The sequence below is a fragment of the Strigops habroptila genome, chromosome 11 (assembly GCF_004027225.2).
Source record: "Strigops habroptila isolate Jane chromosome 11, bStrHab1.2.pri, whole genome shotgun sequence".
Classification (NCBI taxonomy): domain Eukaryota; kingdom Metazoa; phylum Chordata; class Aves; order Psittaciformes; family Psittacidae; genus Strigops; species Strigops habroptila.
Genome location: NC_046360.1, coordinates 16,847,768 through 16,866,565, shown reverse-complemented (window position 1 = coordinate 16,866,565; position 18,798 = coordinate 16,847,768). Strand labels below are relative to the sequence as shown.

Genomic DNA, 18,798 nt, shown 5'->3' with positions numbered 1-18,798 from the left:
GCAGACTTGGCTATAACCCCTTCACGTTAACCCAGGACCAAGCCCAAGCCACCATGCTGAGCATAGCTCAAGAACAAGCTTCGCCTCTGCTTCCAGCTTGTTCCACACGCGCTTTGCACAGCACAGTGTCCCCTGCCATGCCAGGGATTGGGCCACTGGGGCCAGGACTTCCACTGCCAAACAGGCTGGACACGCGCTGCCAGCCTGGGGTGGCTTTCACTGGCCCCATGAGCAGGGAGCTGAATGGAAGGTTCTCCTCCACGGATGAGGCAGGCCAAGCAAGCAGGGTTCCCAAGAGGGAACAACAGCAACTCCTGCCCCATTGGCAGAACTAGGAGAAACTTCACCCACAGCCACCTTTTGGGTGAATTCTAAAGGAGTCAGCTTTACCTCAGGTCTGCAACCTGGCCGGAGTGTTTCAAATCCGCCAAAAGTGCAGTACAAAAGCCAGATAACGTCAAGCTGCTGCTAGCAATCGAGCCTGCAGCTCTGAAGGTCCCATAGAATTTTCCTACACAGAAAAAGTAATTTATGATAATAAAGCTTATGAGTATGCACTCCAGTCCTGCTGCTCTTCCCTCCTTCTCGGAAAGTGAGCGAGCAACTCTCTAAAACTGCAGCTTCATCCCAGGGCTTGTTTTTCCAGCGCCTTGGGTTTCAAGACACACAATTGCTGGGCTTAATGGCAACCATCGTAAATCACAAACGCTGTACAGAGAGATGCGACACGTTAATATCCTGCAACCTTTGAAATCGGGGCCGTGGTGTCGGCGCAAAACCACCCCAGACTCCAGCTCCCACCTGAGGTGTTATGTTCCCAGAAAGCAGAGGCTCCCCCTGAAAATAAGAACTTTAAATGAAGAACTGTCAGATCGGCGCTCCCAACCTCACAAACGGGCAGCGTTCATCGTTACGGAGTAAGAAATGAATTATTCCATAGTTGATCAAAAGCCCGTCAATACATTAGGGCAATGCCGAGCAAACCTCCATAAACACGAAACTCTGTATTCTGGAGCGAGCGATTTCACCTTCGCTGCAAGTTTAAACCCCTCCTTGCCTCAGCAGGGAACTTGTTGCAGATCCTCCAGCGTGATAACTGAACCGATTCTTATTTATTTCTTTCCCCTCTTTCGTCTTAGTAATTAATCAGATCACCAAGCTCTTGAGAGTGTGGTACAACCGGTACCAAAGTCCCAGCCCAGGCGGAGGGAGCCATGGGCAAGAAGGGACATTTTGAGTCAACGGAGCAGCGGCCCCGAAAGAACATGGAGGAAAAAAACCCTCCCTGCTGCTGGGCCTGGCTTCGCTGAAAGAGGGAATTCGGGAGGCCCTGAGCGCTGACGGTCGCCCCGTCGACCCGCGCAGGCTGAAGCGGGTCGCTGAAGCCTGCGCGGGTCAACAGGGCGGCCGTCAGCGCCGTTGAAATAGCGAAATTCCCCATGGATTGAAGCCGCCGAAACTTGGGCCTCGACGACATTTTGAGGCGCTGAGGGGAGAGGCGGGGTGCGCACCCCCCCCCCCCCCGCTCCCTCCCTCCGCTGCCGGCCCCGGGCAGCCCCGCTGCCATCTTAGCGCAGGGGAGCGGCGGGGAGGGGGCGCTGGTGGCCCCGGGGAATCGGGAGCCGGGGCGGGAGGGAAGGAAGGGAAGGCCCGTCTCCTCACCTTGATGTGGAAGCGGATGAGGGCCAGGCGGATGCAGTGCGCCATGCAGACGGGCGGCAGAAACCAGACCTTGGGCGGCGGGGTGCCCTTGTTCTGGACGTGGCTGACGATCTGCTGCGCTGTCTGGCGTTCGTTACCCTGGCGCTTCACCCACTCGTGCAGCCGGGCCTTCTCCAGGGCGCCGTTGAAGAAGACGAAGAGCTCGATGTTTCCGTTGAAGCAGGCCTTGGCCAGGGCCGCCAGGTAGCCCAGCATGTGGTTCCACTGCCCGCCGCTCACCCAGTCCGTGTAGAAGCCGCCGTAGAGCCGGTGCAGGCAGTTGTCGGCGTCGATGAGGAGGCGCAGCGGGGTCTGGGGGGGCCGCTGGCGGCCCCCACCCACGAGGCTGCCCCGCGCCAGCTTCTGCAGCTCGACGGGCACCACGGCGCTGGGGCAGTGCTTCTCGATGTAGTCCTGGAAACCCTGCACTCCCATGGTGAGGACCGGACGGCGGCGGCGGCGGCGGCGGGCGGGCGAGCGGGGGCCCGGCGGCGGCAGCAGCAGTGGCGGCGGGGTCTGGGCTCGGGCCGGGCGGCGCGGTGGCGGCTGTAGTTGCGGGTGGGCGGTGGGAGCGGTGGAGCCGGGTGGGAGCGCTGGCTGCCGTCGGTGGCTGTTCAGGGGGGAGTTGTATGGATTAGTGGGGGGCTCATGGCTGCCGCGGCCGCCATGTGCTGCTCTCACAGAGCCATGGCTCGGGGATCCGGGCTGCTGCCGCTGCGGCTCCGACTGCCGGGGGGAGGGGGAGCGGCACCGCGCGCAGGAAGCCAACCCGCCGCCGCCGCCGCCTGCGGCAGGGAGAGCGGAACGGGCGGGACTTGGCGGCGGCCGCCGCTGCCACTCACAGGCGGCGCGGGACGCGCGCGCGGCCGCCGGCGGGGGGCAGGGGGGTGGCGGGAGCGCGCCCCCAGCGTCGCGCCGCCGCCGTCCCGGGGCCCGCCGCCCTCGCGGCCCCCCGCTGCCCTGAGCTGCCCTGCGGCTGTGGCGCTACCCGCCCTCCGCGGCCGTTGCATAACCCGGGCATGCGCGTGAGCGCGGGCGGAAGCGGGTGGCGGCGGAGGGGAGGGGGCGCGGGGGGAGGCGGGGAGCCCGCTCGGGACAGGCCGGGCGAGTTGGGCTCGGCTGGAGCTTCGCCATGCACCATCCCGGCTCTGCCTCCGGGGGCCGCCGAGCCGGGCCACGCCACGCCACGCCACGCCACGAGTTCCCGGGCAGCGGCGTCCCCCTCGGCTCTGCTGCCGCCAGGGGCCGGACCGGGGCAGGGCGGCCGCCGCCATGGCGGGAGCGCGCCCGGAAAGCGGCGTGCCAGTCACCTGTTGCTCGCGGGCCGGAGTCTCCGGCCGGGCCCGGGCCACGGCGAGCAGCGGCCGCGCTGCTCATTACAGCTCGGTTGGGCCCGGACCCGGGGTGCTGCAGAGCTCCCGGCCCTCCGGCCTCGGGCCGCCTGAGCGCTCTGCTGACCCACAGCGCCTTCGCCTCTGAGAGAACGGCAGCCTGGCCGTTACTTACAAATAATAATTACATGCTCTTCTCTTCTCGCCCGCAACTGAGTATTTACAGCTGCCGGTAAAACTTCCGATGGGCTTGTTCAGCCTGGAGAAGAGAAGGCTCCTTAAGGGGAGACCTTAGAGCAGCTCCAGTGCCTAAAGGGGCTCCAGGAAACCTGGAGAGGGGCTTTGGACAAGGGCCTGGAGGGACAGGTCAAGGGGAATGGCTTTAACCTGCCAGAGGGGAGATTGAGATGAGCTCTTGGGCAGAAGTTCTTCCCTGTGAGGGTGCTGAGGCGCTGGCACAGGGTGCCCAGAGAAGCTGTGGCTGCCCCATCCCTGGCAGTGTTCAAGGCCAGGTTGGACACAGGGGCTTGGAGCAACCTGCTCTAGTGGAAGGTGTCCCTGCCCGTGGCAGGGGTTTGGAACTGGATGAGCTTTAAGAGCCTTTCTGCTACAGACCTGTTTGGGATTTTGATGGCCTTTTGTCTTGGAATAATAACACAGCAACTTAGTTGGTCTCTACCTTGAAGGTGTCAAGAGAATGTCAAGCTGCACATATTGTATATTCACATTAATATTGTATTAATTTGGGGGGGGAAATGTATTGTTAATGAGATTCCAGGCAGGCTGGATGGATACCTACAGTATTCCCACCTGGGAATAACTGCTTCTCAGGGAGTGGGCTGGTTCTCTCACAGACAGTGCAGCGCTAGTGCAGGGCAGCTCCCTGGATGTTTGTATCCAAGACCGTCTGGTACAGCAGAAGGATGGTGAAATAAAGACTACTGGAAAAGCTATGGTAATAGTCAATGAGAAATACACATTTCTTCCTAGAAATCTGTTTTTATAATGATCTGAGAGTGTGGTTTCCAAAGTAAGTAGTCTAATCTCTTTCCAAACTACTTTTCCCTTAGACTTCCTAATTTTTCCTTTAAAAGGAGGCACGTTATGATAACATCAAAATAATAAAATCCTGTAGAACACTGAGAGACACACAAAACATGGTAGCAGGCCAACGGTGCTACTAGAAGGAAAGAGGATCAAGGAGAACAAACTTCAGAATTCCAAAGATACCAAAACATGCCAAGATTTGGTCAAAAGAATAAGTGCCATCATACATGAAGTGCAGGTGATCAGACATGCCTACATGTGTTCAGTGATCTACCAAACAGTACGATGTTTGATCAGAAACCGGATGGGCTATTCTAATTAGTCTTAAGAATTAAGCAGTAGCTGATTGAAGGAGAATTCAATACTTGAGTCATTAAGTGTCTCACAGGATATTTAGGTTCAGTTGTCTTAGGAATGGCTTATCAGGTATAAATAAAATATCTCCTAAGTTTACTCATTTGGTTTGGTTTGGTTTGTTGTTGATTAAGAAGGAAAACCAGTCAAAAGCATCTGCCACCTGAAGCCTGGCTATTAACAGCCTGACACTTCCCGTGGTGTTGGGCATACACAGCAGAATTAAAAGCTGCTGGGCTCATGTGCCCATCCACAAACAGGACCCTTCCTCTCCTCCCTGACAGGAGAGAGTTAAACAGAAGGGGAAACAAGGTGCTTCAAGAAGTTGCTTGATACAAATTGCTGTCTTGATGCAACTAAAACTTTGGCCAGACAAGAAAGCGGTGGAAAAGATGTGTAATTTATGGAAAACAAAATTACCCTGGGAAAGAGGTAGACTAAGATAGATAGACTTAAACAGCCTTTCACCAAAGGTATGAAGACAAGGTATTTTTTCATCTACCAGCGGCAGGAAGCCTGCAGGAATCTTTAGGTTTTCTGCCTGTAAGAAAATGGTGCAGTGGAGGAAAAGGCAGTGAGGGGCTTGCTGTCTAACAGTGAAACACTGCACGTTGCACTGTTACCAGATGTTGGCTGTGCAAGGAAAGGGTTAATAAAGATTAATATTAAAGCCAGTGACTCATTATCCAACTTGAATAGAAGAGAATTAGGAGTGGCTCCCTAGAAGGAAGGAACTGAACAGTCATTAGGAAGAACTTATAATGAATAACCATGTCAGGGCAAGAATGTGGAGATGAATGTTACCATTTTAGTCTCAATTCCTCTATTAACGAAACTTGGTCCCACTGTGAGGTGAATATGGATATAAGCTGTGGAATGGGCTATCCATGGTAACCTTGATAGGTACATTTGCCTGGGAGTGGATATATATATATTAACCATGGGAAACACTTGTCTTACATGATTTGCCTTCATATTTCTCATCCTTTCTCACACTGGTGCATCTCACTGTGGAGCTGCTGTCCCAAAACTTCCCAGTTCTTGCTGCTGCAGGAGAAAAACTCCCAGTCCTCCTTTTCATCATCAGGTCTGCAAATGGCCATGGGACAGTCCTGTGGGCAAGGTACTTTTCTGCGTTGTTACTTCAGTGCTCAAAGTGAAATAATTCTTCTATTATTTCAGTATTACATTTAAATAAGGGCATTTGCAAATAAACATCCCTAATTCCGTTGTTACAACATAATTCTGCTGTTAGCTATGGTTTCCCTTCCCTGTCATCTAGAGCATTTGACTAGTGGGGGTAGTGGGGGTAAATGGCATGCAGCAATAAAACTCACCCTTGATTCTCTCAGGCTGTATTGCTTGCATACCTACTTACTAAACATTTTGCTTACAGAAGCTTGCAGAATCGTCATGTGACATATAAAACCAGGAAAATTGTACTGGGACACTCCTGCAGGTTGACTTACCTCCATCCTCGAGATGTATGTTATCACAAGTGATTTCCTTTCGTTTGTGAGTTCACAGTTGTAGGCATGCCTGCCACTCAGGCCAAAATAGTTATCAAAAGAGTAGAAATTGAAAAAAACTTACTGAAGTGTAAAAAAAATAGTGGGGACAAAATCTGTCACTTCTTGTAGTCTTGCTCTGATTTTGTATCGTAATACTTGCTACCCAGTGAGACATCCTTCTCTTTTGTATTTTTTGGTTGGTGCAATTAAACTATATAAATCACCCAAAACTTATACAACTAAAGAATTTCTCTCTCTTAGCTTTCCAAAATACCTACAAACACCATCTTGCTTTAGCATACAATAACTTTTTTCAAATATCTATGATACCTATGATAGAAGATTTTTGTTTTAGGACAAGAAAATGTGCCTGTGAGAGACACCTGAGTCATGTAAATGCTTACCAGTTTCCATCAGCATCAGCTCTTAGAGGAGTTTGACTCTATTTCTGGAACTTCTTTCATTTCCAGCTTTCTGCAAGATACAAGATTGCAGAAACCCATAGGTGACTTCTCAGCTTAAACAGATTTATTGCTAGCAGTTCATTTTTTCTTATATTGTTCCTCAAGCAAAAATGAGGTCATACAAATTTTCACGGTTTCTTTTGTAAAACATTCTCTTTGCAAAGAAGACTGTGCTGAAATTTTTAGTTTCAGCTGCTCTGCTCTCACCCATCAAACATTCCCCCACACTAACATTTCAACTTACTTGAAAATTCAACTTCCACCATGACTCAAATTGTGAGAAATAGTTGCAGTGATACCTGGTGAATATGACTTGCATTTTTTCGCTGGTATTAAGCCTTTTCTGTTGGCTCTGTATATATCCACTCTGCTACAGCATGGACCTTCTGCAGGAGGCTGGTGCTAGGGAGGAAAATATTCTGCACTTTACAACTGACCACTGTGAACTTTGGTGACGGATTGCCTTGCAGCATCGTAATCTGCTGTTTAGTGCTGTTCTTGCATTGGCCATGTAGAATTTGTGTCTTTCTCAAGCTCTCCGTTTCTTTTAGCTTAAGCCGCTGGTTTAAATCTGAAGACACTGAAGACAGTAAGAGATGTACAAGAATCACAGAATCCCAGACTGGTTTGTGTTGGAAGGGACCTTAAAGCTCATCCAGTCCCAACCCCCTGCCACGGGCAGGGACACCTTCCACTAGAGCAGGTTGCTCCAAGCCCCTGTGTCCAACCTGGCCTTGAACACTGCCAGGGGTGGGGCAGCCACAGCTTCTCTGGGCACCTTGTGCCGGTGTCCACTGGAGTCCCTTGAAACTGCAGTCCACTGATTTTTTGGTCTTTTCATTCTTGTTTACCAGCTGGCCTACTAGACCTTTAACGTTTTGTGAGAGTTGAGAGTAAATCCTACTTCTTCTTTGTCCATCTAAGAGAGGGCTGCTGGCTGCTATTCTGGCACTTAGGAAGTCTGCTCTCCTTGCACTTGCCTCATGCAAATACGTGCCCAGTGTTGGCTATACAGAAGTTGGGGTTTTCTCTCCCTCCTACTGGCATTTGCTTTTTTATTTACCTTAACAGAATGTAGAGTTACCCAACGCCATGTTCTTCCTCATTACATTTTTCACTCTTAGTCAAAAGCTATTTTGTGGTAAGCTGCTTTATTTCATGCATCCGCCTCTACTATCAAGATAAACTGCTACTGATTCTTGATTAATTCTTCAGAGATTGTGTCACATTTCAGGCCCTCAAGTAAGTAATTTGAGAATTGTCGGTCTTCCCCAAAATTTCTAAATCCACCTGAATTCTTGCATATTCAGGACTGTTTTCTGTATGCTGTCTCTAACTATTTCCTATCTTTACTGTGAGGGTGATGAGGCCCTGGTGCAGGTTGCCCAAAGAAGTGGTAAATGCTCCATCCCTGGCAGTGTTCAAGGCCAGGTTGGGTAGTCGTGGGTGAGACATTGTCTTGCGTGGGTCTAGGGTGAGGCATCCCTGCCCATGGCAGGGGGGTTGGAACTGGATGATCTTAAGGTCCTTTCTAACCCTAACTATTCTACGATTCTATGATTCTGTGAAGTGGAGGTTAATCTACATAGGTGACACTGGGGCAGAAGCCCAGCAACGACACCAGTGGTGGAACACTCTTTCCATTGTCTTTATATTATTTGGGAATTTCACTTGGCATCTTAATTTTGCTGTGAGATGCTTGTAATACTTCTGTTCCAGTTGTTGGCCTGTGTTTTGGTGGGTTGTCCATTATCCAGCAGAATATTAGTTTACTATCATTAACATTTACTACCTAGCAAATGTCTCCCTGGAGCACCTCTTCTTAGATTTGTGGGTATGACAAATCCTACATCCCATTTTCTAGTACTTGGTCTCTTGTTCCTCCTGAGACAGCGTATCTTGTGTGTTTGAAAAAAGCAGATTTAGAAACTGTATTATATTTGAATGGGCAGCAGTTTATGTTCTTTGTGTGAATGGTGACTGCAGAGTGAAATCATCAAGGAGCTGCGTATTCTTCCTGAACGGGCATTACAAGCCTGCTTTTTGGCAACCACTTTAGAGTTGCATTTTTTTCTCTTTTCGTGGGCCAGTTGACCAGTTAATATTCTCTTTCAGTCTACTTTATTCCTCTTTTGGTCTTTTCCAAAGGCATCTGCTGCTTTCCAAACAATTTCTTTAGGCCATACAAATACTAGCAAAACATGCCAGGCCAACACTGAAATCTTTTGTAGATGGGACGTAGAATCCCAGGCTGGTTTGGGTTGAAGGGACCTTAAAGCTCCTCCAGTTCCAATCCCCTGCCACGGGCAGGGACACCTTCCAGTAGAGCAGGTTGCTCCAAGCCCCTGTGTCCAACCTGGCCTTGAACACTGCCAGGGATGGGGCAGCCACAGCTTCTCTGGGCACCCTGTGCCAGCGCCTCAGCACCCTCACAGGGAAGAACTTCTGCCTTATACACACATCTTATAGAATCATAAAATGCCAACCAAACCACAGAATGGTTTGGGTTGGAAGGGACCTTAAAGCCAACCCATTCGGAGATCAGCCCTGTACAGATGTGGGGTAAATGGCGATGTTGCTCCAGCAAACTTTTAGGGCAAGAAAACGACTGGCAGTGAGTCCTGGGAGTGTATGGGAAAAGCAGCCTCACAGAGGAGGGGGCAAGTGACGTTGGCTGAAAGAATTCCTCCTTTCAGAGAACAAGCGGTGCTTTCAGAGCAGTGGATGCTCAGCCGGGGCACACAGTATGCAGATTACATCAGGTCCATTCGCTGCCCTTCATTATATTTAAAAAAAAAAAAAGCGTGAACATTTTCGGTTCTAAATTTGAGTTTGCAAGGGTAAAAGCATAAATAAGAAAGGTATTAGGAAGCAGGCAAGAGGAGCTGGTGGAGAGCAGTAGGACTGGTTCATCGAAAACCTGGAACAGTGGCATGCTGTTCCATGGGTATTAATGAAGAGTTGTGTAAGACATACAAAAAGGCAGTATTTAAAGTATATTCTACAGTGCTTTTTTCAGGAGCATCACTAGTATTACAGACAGATACTAATACATTACTACAGCTAGACATGACACCAAATACGATGCATTTGTAAGTGGTATCATTTGAAGAGCACATAGGTAAAAATACATACTGTGGCCATTTCAGAGGAGCAGCTATTTACCCTTCTAACACCTTAAAAACATGTCATTTTTTTGGGCATTTATGCAACTAAGATACGTATTTAAAGCATGTAAGTGACAGATTTAGCTACCTAAATGGGGGATATAGATGCCGGGTTTGGGAACACCATCCAAGCCAGACCTTCACTTTCAGTCTGCTGCAGTAACTAAATTCTTTCTCTTACCCAAACATACGCCAGCATGGTCTACCAGCGCATCACCCATAGCTGTAGATAGCCCAGTTATTTGTCTTACCATGGGCTGCCCTTATTTCATGACTAAACTCTTGCTGCACAAAGCTGTACTCTGAAAGTCAAGTTTAAAAAAAAAATTAAATTGTTTTGAATTGCAAATTATGAAGTTGTGGGGCTGTGCCTGCCCCAGTCTGCACGCAGGCTGAAGTGAGCTCTACAAAATCCAGGCTTTTAGCACAGTAGGCTGGACACAAGGGACACTTTGTGCTTTTCCAGTCACAGAATGGCTCTACGTGTCTGTCCTGTGGGCATGGCTGCACTTCTGGGACGAGGTGCTCCTTGAGCTGGTGCAGTTAAAGAGGAGGAAAAGCAGACACAATCCTCCTGTTGTCCAGATGTGGCCCATGAGCCACCAATTAGGCTGTTGTGAACTACAGCACTCAGTTCAAAGGGCTGTTAATTGCATTTTAATGACAGTTTAACTGAAACTGCTGATCATTTCAGGAACATCCAGATCACTAATTACTGGTACGTTGTGGTGCTTTAATCAGGCAGAGCCCTGTAGAAACATGAGATGCTGGAGATGGATTCTTCATGAGGGAGTGTAGTGATAGGACAAGGGGGAATGGCTTTTACCTGCCAAAGCGGACACTGAGATGAGCTCTGAGGCAGAAGCTCTTCCCTGTGAGGGTGCTGAGGCGCTGGCACAGACTTTTCCCAGAGAAGCTGTGGCTGCCCCATCCCTGGCAGTGTTCAAGGCCAGGTTGGACACAGGGGCTTGGAGCAACCTGCTCTAGTGGAAGGTGTCCCTGCCCGTGGCGGGGGGTTGGAACTGGAGGAGCTTTAAGGTCCCTTCCAACACAAACTATTGCATGATTCTGTGATTCTATGAAATGACATTATTAATGTTCTTGATGTCTTTCAATGCCCTCCCACTTATCACAAGCATCATCTCTTGTTCATAGGCCCAGACCTCTGCCTTGACTGCTTGTACCTGTGATCCAGCTGCAGAAGATGTTTTTGCAGCATTTGGGAAATAAGAGGAGCAGCAATTCAAAATAACTTGCATTCATTAACCAAAATTCTACCAATACTAATAAAATATATTGTAATAAATATTAACTAAAATGTTTAGTTAATATTTTAGTGGAGCAGTGGTGCAGTCCGGGGATTTTGGTTTCCACAGCTGGTGAGTTGATACCTGCCAGAAGCATTAAATTCCTTCCCGAATGTTTACTTTTATTTTGTACAAGATGCCCATAGTCTGTTGAGGAATCCATTTCCCAGAAAAAATATTTAGAGTGTAAATCACAGTTTTCCCCTTTAGAAATTCAGCCAAAACACACTGAATCTGCTAATCACTGACAACACTGCGGTGGTCAAGGTATTTGTACGTAAAACTCTCTATCAGTGAGAGTAAAGCACATATCTTATAGAATCATGGAATGGTTTGTGTTGGAAGGGACCTTAAAACTCATCCTGTCCCAACCCCCTGCCACGGGCAGGGACACCTTCCACTAGAGCAGGTTGCTCCAAGCCCCTGTGTCCAACCTGGCCTTGAACACTGCCAGGGATGGGGCAGCCACAGCTTCTCTGGGCACCCTGTGCCAGCGCCTCAGCACCCTCATCTTGCCTATGTAATAAATATCTAGTAATGAATGGAAAAGCTGCCTAAGGCCTTTTCTAAAATATGCTTTTATGAGAATGGAGGTTAACTGCAGTACGGTGGATTTTAAGTGCCAAATCTGAGCAGTTAGAATTCTGAAGAGACTTTTACTGGTGCAGGAAGAAAGGAGGTTTGGTTTCTCATTGAAAGTAAAATACACGTAAATAAATACAAACACTGATTTTTTTTGGTGAAGATTTATGTGAGATTAATCCCTTTACAGCCCCAGAGTACATTAGGTTTCACTAATCTCCCCTCACTTCCATTGCTGGCACAGGATGGGAGCGAGGAGTGAGCTCTGGGCTGCGGCCAGGCATGCTTTACACCCGAAGCCCATGATCCTGTGTCCATGGGTGCATGAGCACCTGTTTGTGTGAGCACGGCCCCAAACCTGCAGTAGAGGAGGCATTTGGTTGTGCAGACAAGGTGGCTGGGACAAAATAAGGTTTGCACATGGGAAGGATTCTGTGTGCAGGTTTCAAGGTGCCTTTTTTGCAGCTGATTGACCTGGGACTTTTGCTTTCCACCTAGAGGCTGGGTCTCGCTTGCTTGGGCACCGCTCTAAGCATGTTATTTGGGTGCTTCTCCTTTTCCTTCAGGCTGGGTAGCAATGGTGTCTTGGGAAATGGAAGGCTTGAAAATTTCTTGCACTTTGTTACTAAGTGCTGGGTTTTTTCCTTTTACAACGTTGATAGTGTTTGAAACTGAGTACGTCTGAGGGCAAGTAAGTCTTCCCTTTTCTGTTTCAGCAAATGCTCGCCTGGATTGCTAAGTGTGCTCCGACTGAACTCCCAGTGTGCACAAATTAGCAGACCTGAGCTGAGGCCAGCTACGTGCTGTCTTTGAGAGGTAACATTTAAACTCATGTATTCCCAGGTTTTGTCATTAAAGATCCTTTATTTGATTTTCATTCATTTCAGAAAGGACTGAGGATCCTGGTGTCTTAGGGTTTTCTGCCTGATTTACGCAGATTACTTTCTTATCTTCATTTATTCTTTTAAAGAGATACCACTTGAAATTTACCCTGTGACTTTCTTGCCTTTAGTGTAAGTCAAGAAAGCGTTGAAAGTTTAGAGAATGATGTATGTTTGAATAATGCGACTCTTTTGCAAGAGATGAAAAGAGTTAAAAACCAGCAAGCTCCTCACTGGTGGACAGAAAACCTTACTGCTGAAAGTCGTACAAACATGCAGCCTGGCCCGCGTTCAATGTCTTGACTGCCATAAAACTAGAAACATTACTTAGCATGAATTCATAGTCTAGTTCTGAAAAAGAAAGAAAAAAAAGGTAAATATTGCATAATTCTCAGTAATGAGAACATTCTTATTTTCCAGAAGATGTCAGTTTAATTCTCCAGGTACTCTCGGTATATAGAGCAACTTTTGATCTTCCCCTACATAATACAGCGCGGGATACTGTCTCTTTAAATTAATTTATAAAATAATTCGGGACTGTGGGTGTCTTTGATCTGTTCCTCTCTGCTAAAGTACAGAAGAGAAGAACATGTCGCTTAGCAACCCCAGCCGGGACTGGGGGGAGGCAGCGAGGGATGCATGGTCCAGAGTCACCAAAGGGAAAGATGCATCCCCACCAGAAAACTCAACTTCTGAAGATGCTTCTCCAAAATAAAGCAAGCAAATAAACAAACATGGGGGCTTGCAGAATGAGGTAATCTCACTTTTTATTTAACTATTTTCACCTACCTCTGGTCTATTAATAGTAATCTTAGAACCAAATCAGAAAGTCAGGCATGGGATAGGCACTGCAGGCTTGAATAGCTTAAGGACTGGAGCTATTGGAAGGAATCTGAAGTTTCATTTTTAGAACAGTTGAGCCTATTTCAAATTGAATTTGTGTTGTCAAGTCTGATCGTAGTCTATTTCATACCTCTGTTTTCATCTGAACACCTCAAATAAAGTTTGTGTGACTCTCATCCTGATTTACAGTTGCTTAAGGTGCTTAAGCAGCACCAGACTGACTTATTTAGGGTCACCTACATTGTTGTAAATAAAAATCTGGATTTCTCTAAATGGTTCCCAGTCTGTGATGAGCTGGTAACTAGGTAACATCTTAGTAACTTTCAAAAAATACCAGTTAGGAAAGCACCTTTGCACTGACGTCGATGAGCAGCACTCAGCCAACTCTACCATTTCTGTAGCTGCAAGATGATGTCCCACAGAGCAAATCCCATCTCAAACTGCTCCTGCTTGTCTTGTTCCTGACCAGTGTTGTCCTAGAGCAGCCATAATTTGCCTTTTCCTTTTGCTAGAGAAATCAACCATCAAACCCCCCAGCCCTGCATGGCTGAGTTGTGGAACGGAAAACTGCTGCAAAAAAACTGTGTAAGAGGGAGAATGACAGAACCAGCCCACTTCAGTGTGCTTCACACAGATGAAAAATGTCTCCTAATTAAATAAAGGTAAATGGTTATTCCTGGTCTTATATTAATGATCATAAAGGTTATTTAAAATCTTCTTAATTTTTATGCCACTTCCATCTCCTAATGACCTATAACTTATTACTGAACATATCACAGTACAGTTAAGAGAAGTCTAAATATTAGCGGTTCACATTTCTCCCAGAGCTCAGTACAGTCAATGCTGTGCTCAGATTCTGTGGTAAAACTGCAGATTATTAGAGCAAATGCCTACCCCATCTGCAGGCTAGAAGCTTATATAAACTGGCATCTACTGCATATTCCAGCAGTTACATACATACTCAAAACTGGACATTATTGCACTCTGAAGTAACACTTAATTTTATCTAGTAAGGGCAATGGTAAATGATAGCGTGGACTTCATTAAGACCTAAGTTTCTTAAATAACTTAATACATAAGTAACAAGATAATTTTCTGTTACCCATATGTAGAAAAGACCTATAGGTTAGAATCCTGTCTCCAGTGAGATCAATGGGAATTTCACTAGTTACTGCAGGGGCGCCTAGGTTTTACCCAGGCTCTCTGAGAGGCCGTTTTCTGTATTGGCATTGCTCATGTAATGTGATTCTTTGGTGAAATTTCAATAAGAGAAATATGTAAAGCACTTGGCATTAAGTGGTCTAACTTTGTTAACATACAGCATTTAGAATGCAATCGAAATGAGAAGCAAATTATGATAACTCAGCTGTGACCATTTCAATAAAAAATTCTTCTGGAGAAGCTTGTATAGACTCTGCATTTTGGTTTTTAACAACTATTTTCTGTATGCTTTCATTATGATCCAAACAAATGTAGAGGCTCCATTTGAAATGTCTCAAGCTGAAGCAAACCCCATTGACTTAACTTTATCTGTGCTCTCAGTTACACCAGGGTCAACAATTCTTTAGTGTAACATAATCCTGAATAAGTACTTTTGCTGACTGCTGGAGTCAAGTGGGAGGAGGAGCCCAGCAACAGTGGAACCCTTTTACTTGTCCTTGTGTTTACAGTACCAGTTCATGTACTTAGTGGGTTTTATTTTTTGGAAACAGAAATATGTAATATCCAGGAGTCTGAGATTACCTTAGTTGGGGATTCTTCTTGTTACATAAAATTTATGTGACTCCTCTAACAGACAGAACATCTCCAGCTTTTCGAGCAGACTTCATGGGACTGGTGATAGTTTTGAAGAATATGTTTTGGACTACCCTGACATAAAACCCTGTACAATTAACAAAGCTTTCTGGTTATGGCATTCAAGTTACCAGATCAGGATGATACATGAAAAAAGCATGCCGATAAGGCATCGTTTGCCCAAACATGTCATCAGAAATTGACTTCCCAAAGGTATGTCTCAAGCTGCAGAATGAAACCACCGATGTGTGATATTTTTCCATTTCAGAGTGATCATTACAATGTCACTATGATGCGGCCTACCTTTCCTACTCCTGAATCCCAGTAATGGCAGAGGGAGAGTAATCTAAATTCCCAGAAGCATCACATTGGAGAACTCTCAGTTTAACGCAAAAATTCTTGAAAATACGTTGGCCCAGCCAACAGTATTGGGGAAAAGATTTTCTTTGGCATGGGATACAACGCTGTGGCAGCCTTTCTTCTTAGGGAGGAACCACTAATCTAAAATGTATCAGACTGTTTCTTTCTCTTGTCATCTCCTCCTAAAGGAAAATAGATTTATTCAGCTTTTTTTTAGGATGCATAGGAAAGTTTGAAGTTAAAAATAAATCTCAGATCCTTCTTAGTAGAGGGATCTCATTGCCCTCTGCAAAACAGTAGGTGATTATAGAGAGGTGTGTTGGTATTTGAGGCTCAGTTTCCCCAGTGATCAGTACTTTCAGCAAAGAACTGCAGCAGTTACAGAGAAGCTGGACATCTTCACTGCTTGCGCAACATGTCTGACTCCAGCAGCAGAGAGCTGCATATAAATGGATTGAAAAATTCCCCAAAATGCTTTGATGCTACATATATGCAGAATTTGAAAGGATTGGGAGTTTATTTTAGAAAGGAAATTATTAAAAGACACTATAAGGCTATGCAAAATATTGGGTGGTATAAAGGAACGTCAGGAAATTCTTGTAGGTTTTCTCGCCATGTAAGGAGCGCAGCCACAGAGATGCTGCAAGGGCTGGAGCAGCTCTGCTCTGGAGCCAGGCTGAGAGAGCTGGGCTGGGGCAGCCTGGAGAAGAGAAGGCTCCTGAAGGGGAGACCTTAGAGCAGCTCCAGTGCCTAAAGGGGCTCCAGGAAACCTGGAGAGGGGCTTTGGACAAGGGCCTGTAGGGACAGGCCAAGGGGAATGGCTTTAACCTGCCAGAGGGGAGATTGAGATGAGCTCTGAGGCAGAAGTTCTTCCCTGTGAGGGTGCTGAGGCGCTGGCACAGGGTGCCCAGAGAAGCTGTGGCTGCCCCATCCCTGGCAGTGTTCAAGGCCAGGTTGGACACAGGGGCTTGGAGCAACCTGCTCTAGTGGAAGGTGTCCCTGCCTGTGGCAGGGGGTTGGAACTGGATGAACTTTAAGGGCTTTTCCAACACAAACCAGCCTGGGATTCTGTGATTTACTAGTGAGTGAACTTCAATTTAGTTAATATAATCTAGATAAGGTTTTGATAACGCCACAGGCTTAAATCTGAGTTACATCCTAGAAATATTGGTTAGAAGGGACCCCGAGATCAACTCCTGCCTTCCACTCAAAACAGGACTGTCACCAACACTGGGGTAGGTCTGCTGTGATTTTACCTAGGCAAATCTTGGTTGCCCGCTTTGAGTAGCCTCTTCTGTACTGCAGGATCCTCCTGGGGAAGCAGTTTTTCCTAATGGCCAGGCTGAACCTCCCAGGCTGCTGTGTGTGGCCACTGCCCTTTACTAAACTATCTGTCACAAAGAGCTTGGCCCCGTCTTCTCTCCAGCTCCCATTCACATGGTTGCAGCTTGCTTATTAGATCACCTCTTAGGACCCCCTGCACCAGAATGAAAAGCCACAGCCTCCCCCATCTCCTTAAGCATGTTCTCTGTGTCCCTGGCAATGCCAGTAGCCCTCTGGTACCTTCCCTTCCCATTTCTGAATGTCCTCTTGACCTGGGGGGCCAAAAGCCAGACACAGTATTCCAGGTTTGACATTACTAGCTCGGAGGAGACAGGGATAACGCATTTCCACAACCTGCCGGCCACCCTTCAAAAGTAGGCCAATGTGCAGTTTGCCCCATTGACAATAAGCACACCGTTGGCTCCTATTTGACCTGACACTCCCTGTAACCTCCAGGTCCTTTCCAGCAGGGCTGCTGCTCAGCCAGGCAGTTCCCGGCCTCTGCTGGTACATGGCATTACTCTGCCCAAGATGTGGGACTGTATACATTTTGATCTATTTGGTCAGATCCCAAGTTCCTGAAGATCCCTCCACAAAAGTTAGTATTTGGTGTGTCAACAACTCTTAATTTTATGTCATCTTCAGATGTGCTGTTTCTGCATTCTGTATCATCATCGGGGTCATCAGTGAAGACACTGAACAGTATCAGCCTGGTGTTGACCCTGGAGCACTCTGCTTCCCTCTGCCACCAAAAAGATGTTGAGACAATGATGGCTGTCTTTCAGTCTGGAGCCTCTCTGAGCTTTCTGACTGTGGCGCACGAACTGAAGGAAGAGCTGGTTTTCTGTTTGGTGCCTTAACTGGTAACCTATTCTTGAAGTGTTTTAGCAGATGGTAGTGGGCTACATGGTGTGCAATAGTAGCAAAGGCAAAACATTGTTTAAATTTAGTTGAATTCTGTAAATAGACTTCTAAAAATCACATTAAACAAAAAATGTCCTTGCCATGTAGCTTTTCTTCATTTTTCAATACCTAGTTTGGCATTTTGGAGTATACAAAATTTCTTTTGCAATTAAAAAATTAACATTTGACTTTTGTTCTGCACTGGAATCAAACCAGTCTCTCACTGTTCCTGGGAGCAGGAGGGAGAGCCCTCCATGCCAGGACAGCCAGGGCACCTCTGTGGCACACTGGTCATCTGTGGCCCATCCCTTCTTCTGCTCAGGGCCTGACCTCCTAAACCTCGGGTGCATCTCCCAGCACTGCATTATTGGCTCAGCTGGGGCAGGTGGATGACATATCTGTCTCTGCAGTCCCCAGAATTTTCAGTTTAGAGTCATAGAATCCCAGACTGGTTTGTGTTGGAAGGGCCCTTCCAGTTCCAACCCCCTGCCACGGGCAGGGACACCTTCCACTAGAGCAGGTTGCTCCAAGCCCCTGTGTCCAACCTGGCCTTGAACACTGCCAGGGATGGGGCAGCCACAGCTTCTCTGGGCACCCTGTGCCAGCGCCTCAGCACCCTCACAGGGAAGAGCTTCTGCCTCAGAGCTCATCTCAATCTTCCCTCTGGCAGGTTAAAGCCATTCCCCTTGTCCTGTCCCTCCAGGCCCTTGTCCAAAGCCCCTCTCCAGGTTTCCTGGAGCCCCTTTAGGCACTGGAGCTGCTCTAAGGTCTCCCCTTCAGGAGCCTTCTCTTCTCCAGGCTGCCCCAGCCCATCTCTCTCAGCCTGTCTCTAGAGCAGAGCTGCTCCAGCCCTCGCAGCATCTCTGTGGCCTCTTCTGGACTCGCTCCAACAGCTCCATGTCCCTCTTGTGTTGCGCCAGAGCTGGATGCAGGACTGCGGGGGGGAGTCTCACAAGAGAGGATCTTACCTGCACCCCCCCAAGGTGTAACATCATAACAGATCTGTCTCTGCAAAACACCCTTTTCAGCAAAACATCACATGTCCACAAAGATACTTCCCATGTTGTTTTTTTAAATCTGAATTATAACAAGAAAAAAAGGGTATGTGATTCCTTTTACCCAAAAGAGACATCCAACAGAAAAAAAACCCAAACCCAATTCTAAAATGACTATTTCAGTGATTACTTGTAATCTGTTCAGTTTCATCAGCTTCATAATACCCAGCTTAGT

General features: G+C 47.4%; 1 protein-coding gene and 1 long non-coding RNA gene across 6 annotated transcripts in view; one reads left to right on the top strand and one right to left on the bottom strand.

Annotated features, from left to right (window-relative positions):
- The window catches only part of FAM120A (family with sequence similarity 120A), a 53,922-nt gene extending 51,441 nt beyond the window's left edge, over positions 1-2,481 (bottom strand). The window contains exon 1 of one of the 2 annotated variants that reach the window (XM_030502155.1): positions 1,663-2,481. In XM_030502155.1, coding sequence (XP_030358015.1) covers positions 1,663-2,136 — 474 coding nt within the window. In that variant the 5' untranslated portion in view covers positions 2,137-2,481. The remainder of the gene's footprint in view (positions 1-1,662) is intronic. The other variant, XM_030502156.1, reaches the window with a different exon arrangement.
- LOC115614807 lies at positions 2,024-17,695 on the top strand. 4 transcript variants are annotated; one of them, XR_003993861.1, is made up of 3 exons: positions 2,024-2,137; positions 12,181-13,850; positions 15,251-15,866. It is a non-coding gene; the product is annotated as an uncharacterized LOC115614807 (long non-coding RNA). The 4 variants fall into 4 exon arrangements; XR_003993862.1 differs by lacking the exon at positions 15,251-15,866 and adding an exon at positions 17,311-17,695 and having other exon boundaries at positions 2,062-2,137; XR_003993864.1 differs by lacking the exon at positions 15,251-15,866 and having other exon boundaries at positions 2,062-2,137; positions 12,181-13,099; positions 13,701-15,243.
- Positions 17,696-18,798: the final 1,103 nt, after the last annotated feature.